At 34.1% G+C, this 22,946-nt stretch overlaps 1 protein-coding gene across 1 annotated transcript in view; it reads right to left on the minus strand.

Annotated features, from left to right (window-relative positions):
• Positions 1–22,946, minus strand: part of LOC118187353 (corticotropin-releasing hormone receptor 2-like) — a 182,707-nt gene that overhangs the window by 55,271 nt on the left and 104,490 nt on the right. The window contains exon 8 of the mRNA XM_085810284.1: positions 16,636–16,721. Within this exon, the coding sequence (XP_085666410.1) occupies positions 16,636–16,721 (86 nt within the window). The remainder of the gene's footprint in view (positions 1–16,635; positions 16,722–22,946) is intronic.

Genomic DNA, 22,946 nt, shown 5'->3' on the forward strand with positions numbered 1-22,946 from the left:
GTACATACTATTTTCTTTCCTATCCATCTCAGCAAATCATTTCTGTGTAGTTCAACCGTGGCAAAAGCAACCTTCGTTGGCATTCTGCCAAAACACTTAGAATCGTCTAAAAGGGGTGTTAATTACGTGACACAAGGTGAGAGGGGTGACATGAGAGTTTCCTCTCAGTCGAAAGAGGGCGTTTACTATCGAAGGAGTCCCCATGACATCGGGTCATCAGTTGTCTTTCGCCCCCTTGTTTCATATTCACAGAAACAAACGCTGAGGTACGCAATGATATGTAAGCCTAGATACCAAAAATGCTGACATTCTTTTTATTACCATAATATATCAAGTTTTCATGAATAGGGCATATTTCATTGTTTACTTTTAAAAATAAAATCACTAAAAATAATGTTAACTAAATTTGTTAGCACACGTATTCTTTTTGTAGTTTAAAAAAAATATTTAACAATTCTCCACCCCATTTGAGCGAGATATTTTTGCGTTCTTTTCTTAAACATAGTTTTTTTTCCCCTAAATCCAAATATGTGTAATAATGCGTACAGATTTTAGCACTAAAATCAAAAAGAAATATTATAATTATTTATTACAATATAATTATCATAGTTAATTAAATAACTGCAATTATTTATTACCGTATAAGTATTATAACTAATTATTTAGGAATTTTTTTATTTTTCAGTGTGTGTTAGTGTATACATATTTTAGCTCATAGATAAAAAAATAGATATGTACTAATAATTAATTATAGTATACTTCTAATAATTATTGGTTATCGTGATGTTATTACACTCAATTATAATTACCGGAAATTTAGGTCTGTACTTGCTAATAAAAAGCATTTAATTTATAACTTTTATATTATGAATCTTAAAACCGAGTGAAACGAATCTTTAGAATTTTCCGTGATATAGTTCAGACTTTCATCTTGTTAAAAATATGAATATTTATGAACAACAACAACAACAGAAAAAAAAAAAAAAAAAAAAAAAGCTTTCAGATTTTACATTACACCCAAAGGGACATTTTTTAACGGCTTTTATGTTACCTATATTTATTAAATATCATGTTCTTCGCACTTAAACAATAAAATTCAATTCAACAACAATATCACAAAATAATTTTAAAACGAGCATATCTTTAGAATTTACGATACACACAGTTTCGCGCGCTGGTGATAATTTTTTTTTTTCTCCGGACAGTGTTGCCATTGCTCACTTTGAAATCGTTGAGTTTGTTAATCAAAAATTAATTAATGTGTTACAAATTATAAAATCGATAATAAAGGTTACTCCAAATTAGAGCTTCCAGATGCCCATATTCGCGTGGAGGACTACGTTATTCAAAATTGGATGGCTCTAGGTGCCGTTGTTTTATAACAATGCTAGAAACATAGATACATTTATGCAGATTCTTCATTAATTAATTTGTCTGAATAATTATTTAATATATGGTCGTAATATTTGGTGGCAACAATTTGAAAAGTGAATGAACGCAAAATGCCAAAAAGAAATTAATAGCCCTTAAAAATAGAATATATGTAAAAACGATGTTGGTAAATTACATATTTTACATTTAAATTTAAAGAAATTGGACCGTCCTGCAATTAAGAGTACTGCTATATTTACACAGAAATGGTGAAAACCGATTATGCGACAGCACATATAATTTAAAATCAAAACGGCGTTTTCCTTATTACAGTTAACGACGTCGTTCATATCCGTGCTCATTATAATCATATTCTTAAAAATCAAATCAAATTCATTTGTCCTTGCCTCCAGACATTAATGAACGATATTCAAACCGTTAGTTATCCAGAGGAAAAAAATATATGGGATTTTCTTCAAAATTTAAAAATATAATCATATTTCAAATTAATGAGTTTAAATGATTGAGAAAAAAGTCTTGCCGCATAAGATTTACCCCACATTAAATTTACTTTTCTTTTTCTGCTTCATTAACGTTAGAAGTTTAAATGCGATATTTTCCGCAGTAAAAAGTTTTGGTTGTAAATTAAATTTGCAGGAACTTAAACATAATCACGCTTCGAATCCTAAATTTTTTTTTGCTCGGAGAATTGATTTCCTCTGGCAGCATGTGGAAAACAAACAGAATCTTTCCCCGAGAAATGGACGAGAAAAATATTTAGCTTGCGTCAGTATTAGTCTTATATTAAAATAAAATTAAATTCTGTAAGTGTGTGTACACACACTATATATGACGCTATAAACATCGCTCATTAATTAGGAAAAAGTGTAAATGTTAATAAATTTTGCCGTTAAATAAATATCAGAATATGTTTAAAGTTCATATTTTTAAATGGCTGCGTTGTAAATTAACGAGAAAATTCTTATATATATATATGTAATAATAAAATTCCATAATCAAGAATAAACTTAAAATTCTAACTGTATGTTCTTTTCATTTTTAATGGCGACGTTCTCTTATTTGAAAGTACGTGGAATTAAATCTACAGCCCCGTAGTCAAGTTGTTTTTCCCGCCTTTTCTACACGTATAGTTATAGAATGTTCTGGAGATATTTAAAGCGAACTGGAATGGCTGACGAGGCTGACGTCATTTCTTGGAAGCTCCGCCTTTCCAGAGGCTATAAAAAGACTCGCAAAAGGAATATCGGGGCTTTTTCTTAAATGTCACGATGCAGTAAACTTCATACAAAAAGTTATTAGTAATTCTTTTTATTTACTCCGGATATTTGATTTTGTAACTGCTATTTCTCCTGAATAATAATAATTGGATCCTGTTTTTTTTTTTTTTTTTTAAACTTATCGTCTGATAATTTAAGCTACGACTAAAGCTGGTACATCATATATATGTATATATAATAAGACTGCTCCATTATTGTAATAAGACAACGGTATTATTGTAATAAGATGACTTAATGAAAGTAAGTTGCGACGGTCTGGATGTAGTTTTCTGCATTATAACCGTGCAGTTAGCAAGATAACACTCGAAGAACACACATAGCGATAAATTCCAAACATTTTTTTGCTTGATAATGCACATCCTCACCGTGGGTGCGTTATGTACCCTCCTAATTATATACAGCTTACATCTTGAACAATGAACGAAATTAGAAAAGTAAACTCTGCTTGGCTAGCGGCAATGCGAAGCGAAGCAAGAGAGAAGAGCGAAGTTGCGACGCAGTTATCTTTTTATACCGAATTTCATTTCAGATCACATGACATATTAATGTCCAGATGTCGAGTTCAGATTTCATGGATAAGGGCGCAACACAGATTAGATGACGGATCATTTTCATTTAGTTAGGAAAATTATTGCTCTGTTATTTTTAGAATGAAGACAGGAGTGAAAGGGCTATTATTAATTTATTATTTGAAAGATAGATATTTTACACACACACACACACACATATATATGCAAGATAAAAATATGAAAGCAAACTTCTAAATTTAATTCACTATAACCTCTTATATTTTTTACTTCTTTTGGGAACTTTTTCTATCTGTCCTAAAAATAGCACTTAAATCTAAACTGCGTCATTAAAATTAATCATGCGATCTTACGTAACTCTCAGTGCAGATGCCTCTTGACCCATCACCAAAATGTAAACCATACCTAAAGACTGACTCCCTCCTTTCTTTCTATGAACTGATGCGTCACTTTTGCTTGTGCTTTCCTCTTCGCCAGATGCTTTACTGCAGTCATGTATGAGCTGCTATATTCGCTTCTATGGCAATAATATCAAAAATTGTAAGTGTTCTTTAATAGGCACGAGTATAATGCCAAGTGAATTGTAGCCACAAAATGGGAATTTAAATAAATAAAAAGAATTTAATCCGGCTCGACTGCTTCTTCTTCAATATGGATGGACACTCTAAGCATCAAGTATTAGTATTTCTACGCATGTACGTCTCAGTGTTCTTATTTCCAGTGCCTCCAAAAGTGTTCTGTCATTACATTCTTCGGCCAGTCCTAATTATGAAAAAAATCTACACGGGTTTGTTATTCTATGTTCACAGTGAATTATGGGAAAAGTTCTGTTTCACCGAAAATTTGAATGCAAGTTTATGTCGCATTCTCAATCAAATCATTCATGTCGTGTCACCAAACCACATTATATATATATATATATATATATAATTTATTTCCTAAACAGTATTATATATATATATATATGTCTGTGTGTGATGATTTTGTGGATAGGTACAGGCATGATGAAGCTTGGCATCAGAGTCCGAGCGTTGTTTGGCTGCGTGGAATATAGCAGAATGATGACACAGAAGGATTTTGCTTTTAATTGCACATTTTATTCAATTCAAATGGCAAACAATTTTTCTTTTAGATGAAATTCTCCAAATTACACATCAAACAGCGATTTGAACTAAATAAGATTAAATTTACTGCGTCATACTATTCGAACAAAGGGAGACAGATAGAAGAGCGGCAGCAAAGTTCTGAGAGCAACAGGAGGAGAAAGCAGTCTGACGAAAAATGGCGCGAACTCTATTTATACTAGCTGTTACATAACATGCTAGAATACTTTGGAAAGTACTGGTCTAGGGGGGGAAGATCTTGAAATTGCACAAAGTTAATTAGAGGTAAAGGTAAAAGTATGGGGGACACCAGCGATGTACCATAGGTCAACTGGTAACGCCTTCCCATACTAACTCTTTGAAAAAAAAAGCTAGGGTAATTGCAAGTTTTATAAGAATTTGCATAGACTGAAGCTTTTTAAAAGGTCTAGAGTTTGCCTATTATGGTACATCGTGCAATTCCACAGTACGCCCCGCATCCAGTATTTATTAAAAATAATGGTGTAGGGCATAAGTAGATTACAAAATAGTCGGAATACAACTTGAGATTCACAAGATAAATTGAACATCTGATTTGGTGCAACAAAAATAGGAGATAAACATAATTAATAAACAAATAAACATAATGAGATAATTATAATTAGTACTGGCAACACAATGTTAAAATGAATTGTTATAATAATGCTAAAGAGGTGGGTGTCCATGGGTTATTTCAGATATATTGGTTTATTGAAGTTTATAAAGTTCACGTGCGGAGCCATTTTGTCCATAATCACAGCATGTAAAAGTTCACAAAGTTTAAACTGTATGTGGACGTACACTTGACAGGCCGTAGGAAGAGAGTCGTTGTATAATTTTCTGAAACTTTGGATATTGATGTTTATCTTGCCTGTTCACATGGAGTAAAGGCGTATTCGGAAACTAAATACTGTTTTGAAAAAAAAAAAAAAAAAAAAAAAAAAAAAAAATTCTAATCCAATTTTATTTTTACATGAAAATACATGTCTGAAACTATTTTTCAACATAGTTTCCGCCAATGATGAAACACTTGTCATAGCGGCTGATCAGTTTTTGTATACCATCGTCAAAGAAACTTCCCGCCAGTTTCGATAACCACGACTCCACAGCATTTTTCCTGTCATCGTCAGATCCAAAGCGCTTGCCACCAAGCTCGCGCTTCATGTGCAGGAACAAGTGATAGTCGGACGGCGCCAAGTCCGGGCTGTACGGCGGGTGATCGAACTGCTCCCAATGAAACTGTCGAATTAACGATTGAGTGACACCAACAGTATGGGGCCGAGCATTGTCATGGAGCAACACAATTCCTTTACTGAGCATTCCTCTTCGTTTGTTTTGAATGGCACGCCTTAGTTTTGTTAAAGTCTCACAATATCGTGCCGCATTAATGGTTTCACCTCTGGGAAGAAATTCAGTAAGCAAAACGCCTTTCCTATCCCAGAAGACAGTGCACATGATTTTTTGTGATGACATTGCCACTTTGAACTTTTGTGTTTTCGGAGAATGAGTGTGTCTCCACTCCATCGATTGTTGTTTCGATTCTGGTGTGAAATGACCCACCCAAGTTTCATCACCTGTCACAATTTGGTTTAAAAAGTTTTCTCCCTCATCACTGTACCGCGTGAGAAATGTCAGGGCACTACCAAGTCGCTTTGTTTATGTGAACATCAGTGAGCAATTTTGGAACCCATCGGGAACACAGTTTGCGATTATTCAAGTGGTCAGACACAATTTCGAACAAAACAGTACGTGGAATTTGTGGAAATGCCTCTGAAAGAGTTGTCATTGTGAAGCGTCTGTTCTCGTGAATTGCTTCATCAACTTTCCTTACCAAATCATCGGTGACAACAGAAGGCCGACCACTCCCAGCCTCGGCGTGGACATTTGTTCGACCTGCATTAAACATTCTTACCCACTTTCTCACCATTCCATCACTTATCGCGTATTCACCGTAAACTTCTGTCACTTGACGATAAATTTCGGCCGATTTAACATTCCTCGCGTTCAAAAATTTAATCAGGGCACGAATCTCACAGTCAGCGGGAGAACTAATTGTCTTAAACATTTTGAATGTGCACAGCAAACTGAGAGAAGTGACAAGTGACGGTGGACGTGGGCACTGTCCCTTTGCCATACGATTAATCAGTACAGTACCACGTCCATCCTTATCTAGAGCAGGTTGTGTTTAGAGCCATGTGCGCGTCTCGCGTCAGCAAACTGAGAACACAACATAGAGCAACCAAAATGGCGACAATTGAAAGTCAGTGAACAAGAAAGACTAGTGCGCATGCGCGGGGCGCCTACCACAGCGCTGCGACGGCGCTAGACTGAAACGGTACTTAGTTTCCGAATACGCTACCTTTATATACAATAATCGTATAATATATGTTTGTTCTTTGCACTGCAGAAAAAACGGAAGCTCCAAATTTTGAACGCACACAATCTTCCATCAATAAATGTGCATTACGAAGTTCGAATTCAGAATTTCGAATTTGTCTTTTATTTATTTCATACGCTCTGCCACCTTAATAAAATTTTTATTCACAAACTCAATGATTTGAAAGTTATGTTTTATCGCTCGGCAAAGCGTATGATAATTAAATTTCAAATTTAACCAGAAAACTGAACGACTGCCTGAAATAAACTATCTTCATCGTCCATATGCCAGTGATTTGCTCTTCGGCAAAGTGTAAGCTATTTAATTTTTTGTCTCATATTTAATCATCTGTTAAAAGATTAACAAACTAAACAATTTAAAGGCAATAAGTAATAGCTCCCCCTAATTTGCAGTCACAAATTATTAACTGAACGAATGGAATTACACTAGCTGGGCTCCCGAAACCATTATAAATATTTCCATTTTTGTAATAACTATTTTAGGCGTCTATTCTCGTAAGGGACTAATGATAAAAAATAAATCGACATCAAAGATCTTCGAAATTTATGCGACACGAGTCTGGATTATTTTGTAATGAATAACTCTTTTCAGTACGGTACCTGACAGAAGCTATCTGCCACGCCATGACTTCGATCTAAACTCCCACGCAAGGTTAAGAAATTATTTTTCTGCTTACGCAGAGAAAGAGCACATAAAGTTCATGTTTCCGAAAGAGTTTTTGAGAAGTAGTTGATAGACGAACAGAAATATCAGAACTTTCGGAAAACATACTTTGGTTGCCTTCGGTGTAAACTGAGAAGGAGACTAGGGTAGTTTATTTATGTTCGTAGTAAACTAAATTCTTTGCAGCGTCTGGCCGGTGAATTGCTTTATTTTCTGATAGCTGATAAATAACTTTTGTGGCAGATAGGTTTTAGCAGTAGGTTTATATGCACTGATTTCGTATTGCAAAATTCAAAATTATGCTTTCGTGTCCAATTAAGTTTCATAAAATCATAAATTATAAAAATTTTAATCGGAATTTTTAAAATCTATTTTTACTTCCTTGTACGCAGTAAAAAGGAAGTATTGTAATCGCGAAAAGTTTCAGGCAGCATATTTCAACGAAAATATCCATTTTAACCGCTATCGAATGCAATTTAGCGATGGTTTTGCGTGATATCTGTACGTAAGGACAGAATAAAAGACTCGTTTCCTCCAAAAAAATTATAAAACTGCTTTAAATCAATTTTGAAGGGAATTTTTCGTGGCGTTGTACGAACGTATGTACGTACGTATCTCGTATAACTCAAAAACGAGTAGCCTCAGAACGTTGAAATTTTGCATATAGGACTGCTATAACATGTAGATGTGCACCTCGTATTTTTGTTGCAATCGGCCGCACCAAACGTATATAAATATATTTATATATATATCCACTATGTTACCCGGCTCAGTGATCTCAGTTTCTTTACTCTTATATGTTTGTAAATTGTGCATTTTTTTGCTTTAAAATTGATTGAATTATGTTGTTTTTAGCTTCTGGTTAAGGTTTTTATGCCTTTAGTAAATCTGTACGCAATATTTTTAGAATCATCAAAAATTTTAATGTTGTTTAAGTGCCGCTAAGCCTTTTGTTTGATGGCGGCCATTGATTGTTTACATTTAAAACAGCAGACTAGAGCAATCTAGAGAAACTTAGCTTCGCAACAACAAAGACAACGCCTTCATTTATTATTGCCAATTAAAGCATGCTTAATCCTTTCTGGAATTGTTTCGAGGAAATAAGTGTTTAACATTTACTTCGTAATTTTTAATATAGATATTTTGAGTATTTATGTATTTTTGCCTTCTTTAAGTGAGAGCTGAATTAATTGAAAGAGAAATATTCAATCGTCTGTGAAAAACTGTTTCTTTTTAATTTTATTTGCTTAATTGTTTTTATACATCATTCTAGCTTTATTATAGTATTTGAATAGAACATGTGGCAACGATTAGATAATTCTATTCTTTAAATGATATAAATTTTGTGCATTATGAGTTATAATATGAACGAAATAATAATACTGTTAAGTAAACCTAGCGCCAGTGTCGCTATGGTAAACAAAGTCAATTTTAAAGAATGCATTTATCCTATTGTGGTTTATGCGCTGTCGGCGAAGTAGATTTAATTCAATCCAATAAGTTTAAATGAAATTCAAGAAAAAATGCGTATAATTTAATATTCCGTACAAGGAAGTTATGTGGTGTACACATCAGACTTTTTCTTCTAACATTTCTGAAGCTACGGTGAATTGAACAAGTATCGGAAAGACTTATAAGATATTTTCTCCATTTCGGCATGCCTTCATGGTGTAACGGTTAGCATACTAGGCGCGTATTCGAGAGGTCCAAGATTCGAGTCCCGGAAAGGACATTGCTCATTTTTCATGTCTCCTGCTTCCAAAAAAATATACTAATATCTCTACAGGCTTTTAGCGTCAAAGAGTAGAAAACTGGGAGTAGAATACTGAGCCGAGATAAATGTAAGGCGAATGATTTTCAAGGGAAAAGGTAACACAATCACTTTAAATATATTTTTAGCCTAAAGGGCGTTAGCCCAGAAGACTATTAATCTCGTTTTGACATGTTGCATTGAAAACTTCAAATGCCGGTTCACTTTTCAAAATGTTGCCACTAAATATTACCGCCCTGTATTATATTTAAAGAAATTAAGTATTGAAGAATCTGCATAAATGTATGTATGTTTCTCGCATTGTGATAAAACGACGGTACGTAGAGCCATCGAAGTTTGAATAACGTAGGCTTCCACCTCAAGATGAACATCCGGAAGCCCAAATTTGGTACTTGGAATTTGTTTTATTATCTATTTCATATTTTGTAAAACTTGCCATGGCAACACTCTACAGGGAGGGGGAAATATCTTTAGCGTGTGAGACTGGGTAGGAGAAATTCTAAAGATATGCTCATTTAAAAATTATTTTGCAGTATTGCTGTGGTGGAACTGAATTTTATGGTTGAAGTGACAAAAACATGGTATTTGGGTGTAATATGGTCACTTTACTTTAAAAGGTATTTCTCCCACTTCCCTAGCGTGCCTTCGTGGTGTAGTGGTTCTGCTCGCTGGGCCGGTATTCCAGAGGTCCCTGGTTCGATTCCCGGTGAAGGCGGTTGCATATGTTTCATCTCTCTGGCTTCCAAAAAATCTTAATGACTCTACAACTTAACCTGTTTCGCCAAACTAAGTTAATGGCACTACAGGGTTAGGAAGTCATCCTAGTGATTGCTAGCAATCTGACGGTTAGGCCGCCTTTCTACATTTTACACTAATTTTTAATTTCTTGGATATAATTATTTTCATTCACTTGCTTCATTATCTCTAAGATGCCCTTGTTGCAGTCATAGTCCGTGAGCAGTCTATTCACAGAATATGTGATGTAGTCGGAAGGAAATGTAAAATCTGAAAGTTTCCAGATTGCTTTTTTAAATTTAAAATGAATATACATTATTTCTGACTTTATAAATATTATGGAGAGCTGCAATGAATTTTTTATGAGTAGATTACATGGATAATATATAAATAATTAAGAGTGTGAGGATTTATATATTTATTTTTGACTATTAGTTAATTTTGAGTTAAAGTAATGGGTGGCCATAATTAAACTAACAGTGCTCACAATGTTCTGTAGCGCGATCTATTCGCGAGAATGAGGCCAAATTTTGTAGGAAGATTAAACAAGACGGGGGACGAAGGATTTCGCGAAAAAACAAATTAGTTCCAAAAGTCACCGCTAGGGGAATATTTGGCGCTGTGTAATAAAAAATAGAGTGTTAACAAATGCAAATTAATGCGGAATAAAATTTATCGTAGGTAGAACATTACCTCGACAGGACCGGAAACCTGTTCTGTTACCGGAGAGAAATATCGCCACATGTGGAACAGCTTTGTCATTCCGGCACTTCAGCAAAGACAATGCCTGGGGGAAATCATTTTCATGCAAGATGGAGCCCCTCCAACGTTGCTGTACGGGTGCAACAGATGCTACGACAGAAATTCACAACATAAAGAATCATTAGCCGCCACTTTCCAACTGCATGGCCAACTCGGTCGCTTGATCTTACCCCATGCGACTTCTGACTATGGGGTTACCTTAACTCCAAGGTCTATCGAGGAGTGGTCCAGGACCTGGCTACGTTGAAGGATAACATATCAAGGACTGTACGGGAGATTCCTGCAGACATGTTACTTTCTGCTGTTGTGCATACTGTGCACAGAATGCAATATGTGGTCCACAACAGCGGCACCCATATTGAACCTCATTTGAATGCAAAATAAAAGAAAATTTCCGTATTGATTTGCATTTGCTAACACTCTATTTTCTATTACACAGCGCCAAATATTCCCCTAGCGGTGATTTTTGGAACTATTTTTTTTTCGCGGAATCCTTCGTTCCCCGTCTTGTTTAATCTTCCTACAAAATGTGGCGTCATTCTCGCAAATAGATCGCGCTACAGAACACTGAGCACTGTCAGTTTAATTATGGCCACCCGTTACTTTTCTGTCGCTCTCTTTTTCATCCACGCATTTTTCGTGCCAAAACTTAAATGAAATAGTGAGCGATTATAAGGAGGAAAGAAGTGCTATTTAAGCGAAGGCTTCGAAAGTTGATTTTAGAGCGTGCTGTGCCTACTTCAGGCCACCTTGTTATCGTGACTAAATAGCGATTTGATTCTGTGGCGTTGAGTGCTTCTACCCATTAGACTTATCTCGCTGGTTTTCTACAAACCAGAGCCTTACTGCGGGTTATTTTATCATGCGAGTCATTAAGCTAATCTAACTACATTTAATTTTAATTCAGCATTTCTTGTTTAAGTTAAAGTCCAAGTGGGGCGGTCTGTAAGTGTTTGAATAAAAGAGTCTTAAACACCTTTCTTCTGACTTTTGTTTGTATTATAAAACTTGAAGATAATTCTTCTACAGTCTTTTCAGAGCTTGTTAGTGTATGCTTCCCAAGCATGCAAGACGTTATAAGTGGAATTGTGTTTTATTAAAAAGAATTAAAGACTAGCTCTATTAACAATAACCGAATATCACTGTAAATTTGCCTTACCAGGCGGTCTTTTTACTTTTACTGCATTAATGAACTATTTCTCTAGTACTAGTTCACAGCGGACGCGTCGGGAAATGGAACACGGAAATTGAGACTTGGTTTAAATTTATATTGGAACTTTTTATAATAAATAATTTGTTGGCTATCAGTCTCAATGCCTGTTCTACGAAACGCGTTCCGGAATTTATCAGAGTTCGAATATCAATATGCATTTCCCTTGAAGTCCATGATGATGTTCGAATTAGGCTAATTATTCCATTTACCGCTGTCTGTGGTTCTTATTATTTTTAATATGATATTTTTATTTATAATAAATAATTTGTTGGCTATCAGTTTCAATGCCTGTTCTACGAAACGCGTTCCGGAATTTATAAGAGTTCGAATATCAATATGCATTTCCCTTGAAGTCCATGATGATGTTCGAATTAGCCTCCCATTTACCGCTGCTTGTGGTTCTTATTATTTTTAATTTGATATTTTTATTTATAATAAATAATTTGTTGGCTATCAGTCTCAATGCCTGTTCGACGAAACGCGTTCCGGAATTTATCAGAGTTCGACTATCAATATGCATTTCCCTTGAAGTCCATGATAATGTTCGAATTAGGCTAATTATTCCATTTACCGCTGCTTGTGGTTCTTATTATTTTTAATATGATATTTTTATTTATAATAAATAATTTGTTGGCTATCAGTCTCAATGCATGTTCTACGAAACGCGTTCCGGAATTTATAAGAGTTCGAATATCAATATGCCCTTGAAGTCCCTTGGACCCTTGAAGTCCATGATGATGTTCGAATTAGGCTAATTATTCCATTTACCGCTGCTTGTGGTTCTTATTATTTTAAATATGATATTTTGTTGTATTTTTTCTAATATATAATAAGATAGCTTGCACTTTATTTTACATACATTTTTACTTTTAAATTCCAATCAAGTTAAGCATTTATTTTTAGCTTTTCTTTCTTATTTTTTCATACATTCTATATTTTTACATTTTATATTGCAATTAGATTTTTACTATGTGTTTATACTTATGTGCATAGAAACGAAGTATCGCTTTAGACATAGGCTATAGCTTGAAGAATTACTTTTGAACTTTATTTTCAAATTTTGAAGCTCAATGCGCAAAATTCTTAACCTCACATGTCCTTTTTGTCTAGTTCATAAGCTTTTCTTACATTAAAAATAGTCTAATTATAGAGTTATCCATTATTACAATTCTTGCAGTTTACTTTCATACAACTGTAAAACAGAGCTAACTTTAATATCTTACCTTTAATCTCAACTGTAGTGTTCTAGATCTGCAGAAATCTACTAATAGAAAACCAATAATAAGCTGTCGATTCAGATGATTCGTAGTACTTTTAGCGGAGAACTGAAGGAGTGATAATAATAAAAAAAAACATGCTACACGAATCCGTAACACCAGTCTGTAACAACCAATGTATGATCCTAAACCACAAGAGACCAATTAGTACGCTAATATGTCTTGCCCAGTCTTCGCCTCGGTAAACCGAACGTTCAGTGTAATGGGCACCCGGTTAGAAACCTATCCCAGTATAGCAACAGTTTTTCCATTTTTCGATTGTTGTCGAGCATGGTAGTGGAATAAAGATCTACAAGTCCTTGAAATAATGGATAGTAGTAGTCGATGTAGTGGCCAGGAGTTATAAGATGAGTACAGTGACGGAATTGATAAATATTCACTTTCGAAGGCTAGCAGTTGCAGAGTGCGTAGCTGGCTGGAGAGCTTAGGTAGAGCTGCATCGTGGGGCCATCTAATGACCATTCCGGAAAGATCTTAAGCCTGGAAGCTTTAAGGGATCTTAAGCCTTAAGGAAGGAGTGGGTACGATCATCAGCTAAGGAGGAGAAAGGTGATTGGTGGGCGAGAGATCCTGAGTGTACTGGGGTTCTTTTCATTGCCATACAATTTTGAAGGATAGCCGAAAGTAGGGGGGAGGGAGGGATTAGCCTGCTAGATGGAAGTTTAAAGTTAAGAAAATAAGTAATGGTTTAAATGCCCAATCTTATGGACGGATGCTGTTCTAAGATTTTTTGCTGAGGAAGTTTTGCTCAAACTGTTGAATAACCAGCAGATACAGATCTGCAGACGAACACAGATCCAGGTCCGACTTTCAGAACCATACGGAGTTTTGTGTCTATGGTCCCGGGGATCTCATTCTCGCGGGCGCAACCCCCCCCCCCCAGTTTCGGCTTTATACAAAGCATTGGGCAGAACAAACGTAGATATGGATTTTCGTAGTCCTGTTGCCACCGGACACCCTTCCATCGTCATCATTCGTCAAAAGTGCGTTCTGTCACGAGTCCCTGTTACGAGAACTGAATGGAGTCAAATCTCTGGGGATTTGGTCGACGATCTTCGATCTAGCTCCACAACAGCCAGAAGAACAGACACAACAGTACCAGTATGGCCCCTGCCAAGCCTGAACCAGCCTTAGACTGAACTAGGCCTCTAGTATTATGAAGTCAAATTATGGACCCCCGTGGTTAAGACTGCCGAAGTACAGATCCTAGCCAGTACTTCCCAGGAATTCTCCTGAGTCATCCCCCCCGGAGGAAAACCAACATATACAGTAGCCGTTGCCCCGTGATATGTAATTCCAGCAATGTGAGGTCCCAACCCATTGTGGACGTGATGTTGCGACATTTGGGCAACGGTGGATTGGGCGTAGTGGTGCTATTCATTGGTCTGCGCTATTAGCCAGCCCTATCCTCCTTGGATTTTATTCCTGGAATCACGTGACAGATCTGGTGTACGATACACCTGTGGATAGTGAGGAGGTTTTTGTTGCACCCATCTGCATAGCTATCATCATGACAGTCCGAAAGACGCTTGGAATATTTCCTTACCTGCGTGATTTCTTGTGGCGCCAAAGTGAGATTTCTGTTGCAGCTGTTCGTCAAAATTCAAACCCCTCGAGTCCGACTTCTCGTACTATTACAATTGCTATATTTTGATGGTTAAAATAATATCTTTCGATTATGTGTTGCTCTTTCGTTTCTGATCTTTTCTACTTACTTGCACATGTTGATGGCGTTTACGAATTTTCATAGCTATCTGAACCTGATTTATCATTGAATAATCTACTCCTCTCAGAAGTTTACATACGCGATAGCGAATAACCTTATATGTGTAATGCATTAGTAATAAGTTCTAGAAGTGTCTGTCAGTTCATGCTGCCGTATATAAAAGCTGTATAGTATGCACATTTTGAAATCTGGCATCTTTGCTTTAAGACAGGGCTTCTGAAACTGTGGTCGCGGGACCTGCAGTAGGGGATCGCCAAAAATTCTAGCAGTTTTGATATTTCTTGAACTTATTATAATAAGTTTACGATTACCAAATATTTTTGTATTTGAAATGTATCTGAAAATAGATAAAGATAAGACAATACAGACAAAGAAAAAAAAAAAAAAAAAAAGGAAACGTTTCGACTCATTCTTTTTATAATATAAACGTTCATTTTTCTTGCTTTGCAGGTGATGCTGTCATTTCGTCTCCTACTTATTTAAAATTTTCACATTGTTCTATGTCTTAAAATTAGAAATTAAAGTTAATGACCTAAAACTGCAATAGTACATTACAGTATAAGTGAAAAACTCGACAGTTTGACTCACGCGTGTGTCGGATTTGCGCAATGCTTATGGGGTCCCACAAAAATTTTGTAAATATTATGGGGTCCTGGGGGTTGCGAAAAACTCTCAGTGATAAAAAGGAGTCGCAAATGAAAAAAGTTTAAGAAACCCCTGCTTTAAGGAATAATAATGCCATTGTGATTTATGGATCTAAAATTAAAAAATATAATAAAAAGGAATTTATTTGAAAGAATGGACGATGTTACCTTTTTCCCCGCTCTTGCACAATGAAAGGGAAAGGTAAGTAGGTTACTATAAATTAAGAATTTCACTAAGTGAATTATTCTTGGCGCAAACTGAAAAAAAGGCGCCAAGATAAAGGCTTGAATGTCTCTTTAAGTTGCTGAACAAATTGTACAAATTTTAATATTTAAGTATAATTTGAGTCCTAGAATCGGAATATGAGAAAAAATCGGTATGTCATTTCAGAAAAATTCCAATTTTGTTTCGAAATACCTATGTCATAATGTATATATGTAAATATAATATATCATAAGTCGCGCTTTCGATACATGAAAAACACGAGGTAAATTTTATCGACTGGCCCAGCAAAACGGGAGATATTGAACACTTCCCGCATTCTTTTTTGTTCTGTGTATACATTTGCAGGGTGGTGGTGTATTTAATTATGGCAAAACACACTACGGCTATCTGCCTAAGGGGAGGGATACCTTCGTGAAAGACTTTGTAAGGGAAACTGGCTCGTATATACGTTACACATGGGGAAAACCAAGAAAACACACATGCAGCCACGCCCGTTTGCGGGATTCGAACCTCGGGCCGAACTACCAGTGTTCAGCGACTTTACCGCTCAGCCGCTGGTGGGCTACATTTGCAGAGACATGAATTTAATTTCAAATTTAGTAATCTTAGTTTATATTTATGATTTATTTTTTAGTGAGTTTTACAACCAATTCTCTGCCTGAAACACTATTTATAAATTATAACACAAGCACGTAGACAAACACACACGCAGACACACACATGTTTGGGAAAACCATGTAAAATGAAAATAATTCGTAACTTTAACAACATTTGAAATTTTGAAAAATTATTCAATGCTGCATACCTTGTTTTTCTCTAACGGATTAAACTCTGATAATTGTAGAAAGAGCGTAATAAATTACATGTGTTTTCATGTAGTTATTAGTGAACAAGTTGTCTTACTTGATTTGCCTGCTTTCCACAGACGAGCTTCGATTTAGTTTGGTGATCAAGATTCTAACAATATTCACCATGAAGACACTGTTAACCTAAAAGATGCAAAACATTACTGTTATTGGTAAAACAAAGCACATAATAACAATAGCGATCATAAAAGCTTTGAACATTTCATACTCGTATAAATTCTCTCATTTGTAACTAAAATTTCCAAGTGAAAAGTAATGCCATTTGAGATGAGACAAGGATTCAAGATGTATTTTACTTAATAACCAAAATCATATTTGTTATTATGTATTCGAATATTTAAATGTACTTGAAAGGTAGAAAATCTAAGGGCGGGGTAATTGAAAATTGTTTTGTAAAATGTACTAATTAAAAAAATTAATGATAGTTAATTTTTTACCATCAAGTATTTAAAAGAATATTTTAATTGTATTTTAAACAATTCCTGCTTTTTGTATCTAGGAATATTACTTTGTTATAAAGGAAAGTGTATCTGACTTTTTTGAAAATATAAAAATAGTCCTGAAATGTGAATATTAGAGCTAAAAGAAAGGTTTCGAGTAATTTCGATTTAAACACGACGAAAAACGGACATCAAGAAGCACTAATTAAACATGAAAATTTGTAAAAAAGTTAATGTGAGAAGAGGTAAACTTAAATCTAATTAAAAAAAGGTTTAAAAGTCCTAAGTTTCAAATCAGATTAAGAAAGTAAACATTTTACTGTTATGTATATTAAATTTATTAAAAAATATTTACTTTAATTTAAAGAACTGAAGATTTTGATTATAAATCATAAAAAAGAAAATCTGAAAGTTTTCAGATTTTATATTACGTCCCAAAGGGCGTTTATTAACGTTTTGTGTGTTAAATTTATTTATTACTTATCATATTCTTCACACTTAAATCACATAAAATTCAGTTCATCAGCACTATGACAAAATATTCAAAAACAACATATCTTTAGAATTTCCGCTGCACAGTCACGCGGCTGGAGATAAAAATATTTTTTACCGTACAGTACCGTCTATTTATTATTGCTCGCCTTGAAATCGTTGAGTTTGTTAATTAAAAATTCGTTAAAGTTTACAGTATTTGAAATAGATAATAAAATTATTGCTCGCCTTGAAATCGTTGAGTTTGTTAATTAAAAATTCGTTAAAGTTTACAGTATTTGAAATAGATAATAAAATTATTGCTCGCCTTGAAATCGTTGAGTTTGTTAATTAAAAATTCGTTAAAGTTTACAGTATTTGAAATAGATAATAAAATTATTGCTCGCCTTGAAATCGTTGAGTTTGTTAATTAAAAAGTCGTTTAAGTTTACAGTATTTGAAATAGATAATAAAACAAATTGGAATTCAAAATTTGGGCTTCCAAGTGCCCATGTTCGGTTGGAGGATTACGTTATTCAAAATTTGATGGCTCTAGGTACCGTTTTTACAAAGCGAGAAACATTCATGCATTCATGCAGATTCTTCATTATTTAGTTTCTTTAAGTATAATACATGGCGATGATATTTGGTGGCAACTGTTTGAAAAGCGAACCAAAGCAGAAAGTAGTCATTTTGGATCTAACTCCCCTTTGGCCTAATAATATGGCGTTACAAATTTGATTGTAGAAATACATTACAATACGAATCCTTCATCAGATTGCCATCGCAAGTTTTACATATTACTTATTATCGATAAAGGTATCTGCAAATAAAATAAGTCTACTGATAAATTTAAATTTGAAATTTTGTATTTTAAAGGATGAGTTTAACTTGTGATTGCTCTAAATAAATGTTTATAGATAATTATGTACAGATATTTATGTGCAAATCTCTACATATAATAAAAGAAAGAGTCTGTGTGTGTGTGTGTGTGTGTATGTATGTCTTTCGTTCGCGCTGCGCGACAGACTAATAGACCCACAGCTACGAAATTTGGTACATAGTTGCATCTAGACAAGAGCCAGTGCACTTCGAAGCGATTTTTTCGAAATTCGAATTCGAGTTTTTTTTAATTTTATCAATAGGAAAACGAGATTTTACTCTACACATTCCATTTTCACATCGTCATGAAACGTAGACACTTAGCTATTTTACGAACTTAAAATAAATTTCGTGTTTCAATAAATCGATTCAATACGAATTTATTTAACAACGTGAGCTTAACACCTTTTCAACGGGGTTTTATTATAAAAAAGTTTATTTTTAAAAATCTACAGTTTATTTTTCTTTGATTTTTGGACACGTTAAACTTTCATCCTTGCGACTGCTTTTACAAAAAGAATTTTGGAAAAATGATAGTATTTTGTATTTTTAAAAAAATTTTAAATTAAGCTTCCGAGTACACTTCTCAGATCTCGCATCTTTAAAAATGTGATTTTGGCAACCATTTTCCTGTCTTGTTGTTGTTGATAGATTTTTGATGAAATCGCATCATTTTGAATAGTTTCATTCTTTTAGAAATACGGGTTTGGCAACAATTTTTTATCGTATTTCTTAAGTCACTGTTTTTAAGAGATTGGCATATTTCATTGTCATTTTTTTTTATATATATAATACTTTTTTTTTTTTTTTTTTTTTGATAAAGTTGTTCTTCAGAGTAAAATTCTGCGCAGAATTTTTTGTTTTTTGAGTTTCTTTCATGTTATTTTTTGCTTATTTCACTATTTTAAGATATTGAAGAGTTTTGCATGATTTTTTTCTTCAACGGAAAGTTGGTTAATTTTTTTAGTAGGATAATTAATATTTGTATTAAGGGATATAGCTTATTTCATTGTAATTTTTTCTCTTGAAAATATAAGATAAAATATCATTAATTACACTTCGCTTTTCAGTATTTTTTGTTTTTTTGTATTCTTTTATGTTATTTATTGCTCATTTCATTGTCTTTAAGATATTGAAAAGTTTTGAGTGAATTTTTTTTAGGAAACAAAGTTCTTAACCTCCTTTATGCCATTTGAGTTCTTAAGATTTTGCAAAGGGAAGTTGGTTAATTTATTTATTAGGATAATTAATATTTTTATTTAGGGATATTGCTTATTTCATTGTAATTTTGTTATACGTAATAACTTTTATTTTTATGAAGTTGTTCTGCAGAGTAAAATTCTACGCAGTTTTTAAATTTAACGTTTGATGTTCCCTTCAGCCATTTTCCCGGTACATTTAAAAGCCAGACGAAGGCTGGCAAAGAAGCTGCTAATTATACAATATATTAACTAAACACTTTCATTTGCAAATATTAGAATTAAAAGTAGTTACAAATATTAGAATTATTTGTATAAAGAGTTCGTATTCCGTTATGGTGTTTCGAAAAAAAAAAAGAAAAAAAAAGTGCTTTCGGAAAACATATGATCTCTAAAATGCTTAAAAGGATGCCTCAAAACATTTAGGACTGTGAAAAAAAAATAATGGTATTAAGAATCTTTGCCATTCGAGCTAATTTTAAAACTAATTTAATTAACTAATTGATTAAGTCGTGCTTCTCAATCTTTTCGACACCTGACAGGATCTGCAAATAATCTCAGAAATTATTTTCTTCTTAAACAACGAGTGTGAAATGAAAATAAGAAACCTTTTTCAAGCCACCGGACTAAAGTTCGAAAATCCATGATCTGAAAGTCCTGAAGAAGAAATGATTTCAGAGCTTAAGAGATAAAGAGATCGAACAACTGGTCATCAACTGAGCCTTTTTATCGTTAAGAAATGAGGCATTATCAGGAAGCGGTAAAAGTCATCACTCTGCCAAACAGAGGAATTACAAGAAATCTCCCAGAAAGACGAAGCGTAGGATAACTTTTAAGTATTTTGGGATGTTGTTAAGGGGTGTTGGAACTCCAAAATCTTCAAAACATTTTGATTTCTGATTTTTGCATTTTCAAATTTTCTACACTTTTATCTTTCTAAAAATACCATTCTTTAATCTCTATGAAAATTAGAACTGTAAAACAATCTAGTTTTAATTTGTCTTCAACTGCTTTGATCAATGAGGATTTTTACATAAAAATGTGTTTTTCTCCAAACGGGATTTTTTTATACTCGATGTACCTTTTCTCAGGAACTACTGCTCACAGGTATCTAAACTTTTTATGGCTTATTTATTAGGTTCCCTAATATTTACTGAAATGAGCTTTTTGTAATAAACTTAGAAAAAAAAATTTTAAATTTTTTTTTTTGTGTGAGAAAAGTGCTCAATTTTACTATGCCTAACAAAATATTCTGTAATTTACTTTAAAATTCAAAATGCTTCAAAAGCTTAAATTTTTACCTTGAAATTTTGCCTAAAATCAAACGGCGAACCCTACCTGTGCCCAGACCGGGCTCACCGATAACCTAGGACAACTGAGAGTCTGTATTCTTTTTTCCTCCGCATCTCATCGGTCAGTTCTTTGACAACAATGCATGTTTCAGCACTCTTTTCGAAGCTCTATTCAATCAGTGTGCCACTTTGGGCACACCCACAGAATTAAAACGATAAGTGCTAGCTTCTCAAAATTTTACTTGTGTACTCCTCTAGGCCTAATTAGACTTTTTTTTTTAATAAAAACTTGGACTTTAAAAGGTAGCTTGCCGGAAAGGGTTAATAATAAAAAGAAAAAAAAAGTTTTGTGAGAAAGATAAATATTGATACGACGAACTGAAAAAAGACCGAAGGAAAAAAAAAAGAAAGAATTGAAAGCTTTCATATTTTATACTGCGTCCAAACGGGCGTTTCTTTCATTTATAGACACATGCACGTTTCGAGGGCATTTTGGTTAACGCCGTATTGTACTAAAACTATTTAAAAACATCATATGTTTAGAATTTCTGATAGACAGTCTCGCACGCTGGAGATAAATTTTTTTTTTTTTTTTTCCCGTACAGCGTTCCCATTCGTCGTTTTGAACTCGTTGAGTTTGTAAATCAAAAAAATTTGTTAAAGTTTTACAAAATATGAAATAGACAATAAAACAAATTCGAAATTCCAAAAATCGGTCTTCCAGTTGTTGCCCATGTTCGCGTAGAGGACTAAGTTATTCAACATTTGATGATTCTAGGTAGCGTTGTTTTTTCACAATGCGAGAAACATACATACATTCACGCATTATTTAATTTCTTTATATATAATATAGTACGATAGTGCTTGGTGGCAACAATCTGAGAAATGATTTGGAGATTTAAAGTGATTCGACTCAAAATGACGTTCCAAAACTAAGCACTTCTGGGCTTAAAAAAAAAATTGCGAACACTTAAAGCTGTATCGGGAACTCTAAACGCATAGTGCTGTGCTGCTTCTAACATTTTTTGTAATTTTACTGTTGAATTGTAGTTGGCGTAGGCGCCAAGAAAATGATGCTTAATATTAAAGCTAAAAAAAAAAAAAAAAAAAAAAAAAAAAAAAAAAAAAAAAAAAAAAACTGAAATGTTTCAGATTTTAAATTACGTCCAAAGGGGCGTTTTTTAACATTTTGTGTGTAACCTTTCTTTATTAAATATCATGTTCCTCGCACTTAAACCATAAGATCCAGTGCAACAGCAATATCGCAAAATAGTTTTAAAACGAGCCTATCTTTAGAATTTCCGATACAGAGACTCACGCGCTGGAGATAAAAATGTTTTTTCTGCACAACGTTGCCATTGCTCGCTTTGAAATCCTTGAGTTTGTTAATCAAAAATTCGTCAAAGTTTTAAAAAATAGGAAATCGATCATAAAACAAATTTCAAATTTCAAATTGGGTCTTCAACATGCTCATATTCGTTGGAGGATTACGTTATTCAAAATTCGATGACTCTATGTACCGTTGTTTTATCACAATACGAGAAATATACATACATTTACGCAGATTTTTCATTATTTAATTTCTTCAAATATAATGCAGGACTCTAACATTTTGTGGCAACAGTTTGAAAAGTGAACCGACATTTATGAGTCCGACGCAAAATGCCAAAACGTAACTAATAGTCCTTCGGGATTCAAATCCCTTTGGACTAAAAAAAAAAAAAAAACGACGCACCGAGAAGATATAAAGCAAATTAGATACAAATTGATATGCATACAGATTTCGACGGAAAATGCAACATTTTACATTTTGGCTGCCAACGAATGGACGGTTGTCGCTACAGCCCATCTGATCTGCGTAACTGGCAGGATATTTTAGAGGAGAAATTACGATTCCAGGTCAGAAATTCTTTACGAATTTCATTCCGTGTACTCTGGTAGACAGTAGCTATACCTCGAATACAGGTGCGCGAATAATATGCGCAGATGTCAGAATTTGAGAGAGGTCGTGTAGTTGGACTCGAAGAAGCCGGTTGTTCTTATCGGCGAGTAATTCGACATTTG

The sequence above is a fragment of the Stegodyphus dumicola genome, chromosome 2 (assembly GCF_044657685.1).
Source record: "Stegodyphus dumicola isolate Sdum_Otavi_A_Nest chromosome 2, ASM4465768v1".
Taxonomy (NCBI): domain Eukaryota; kingdom Metazoa; phylum Arthropoda; class Arachnida; order Araneae; family Eresidae; genus Stegodyphus; species Stegodyphus dumicola.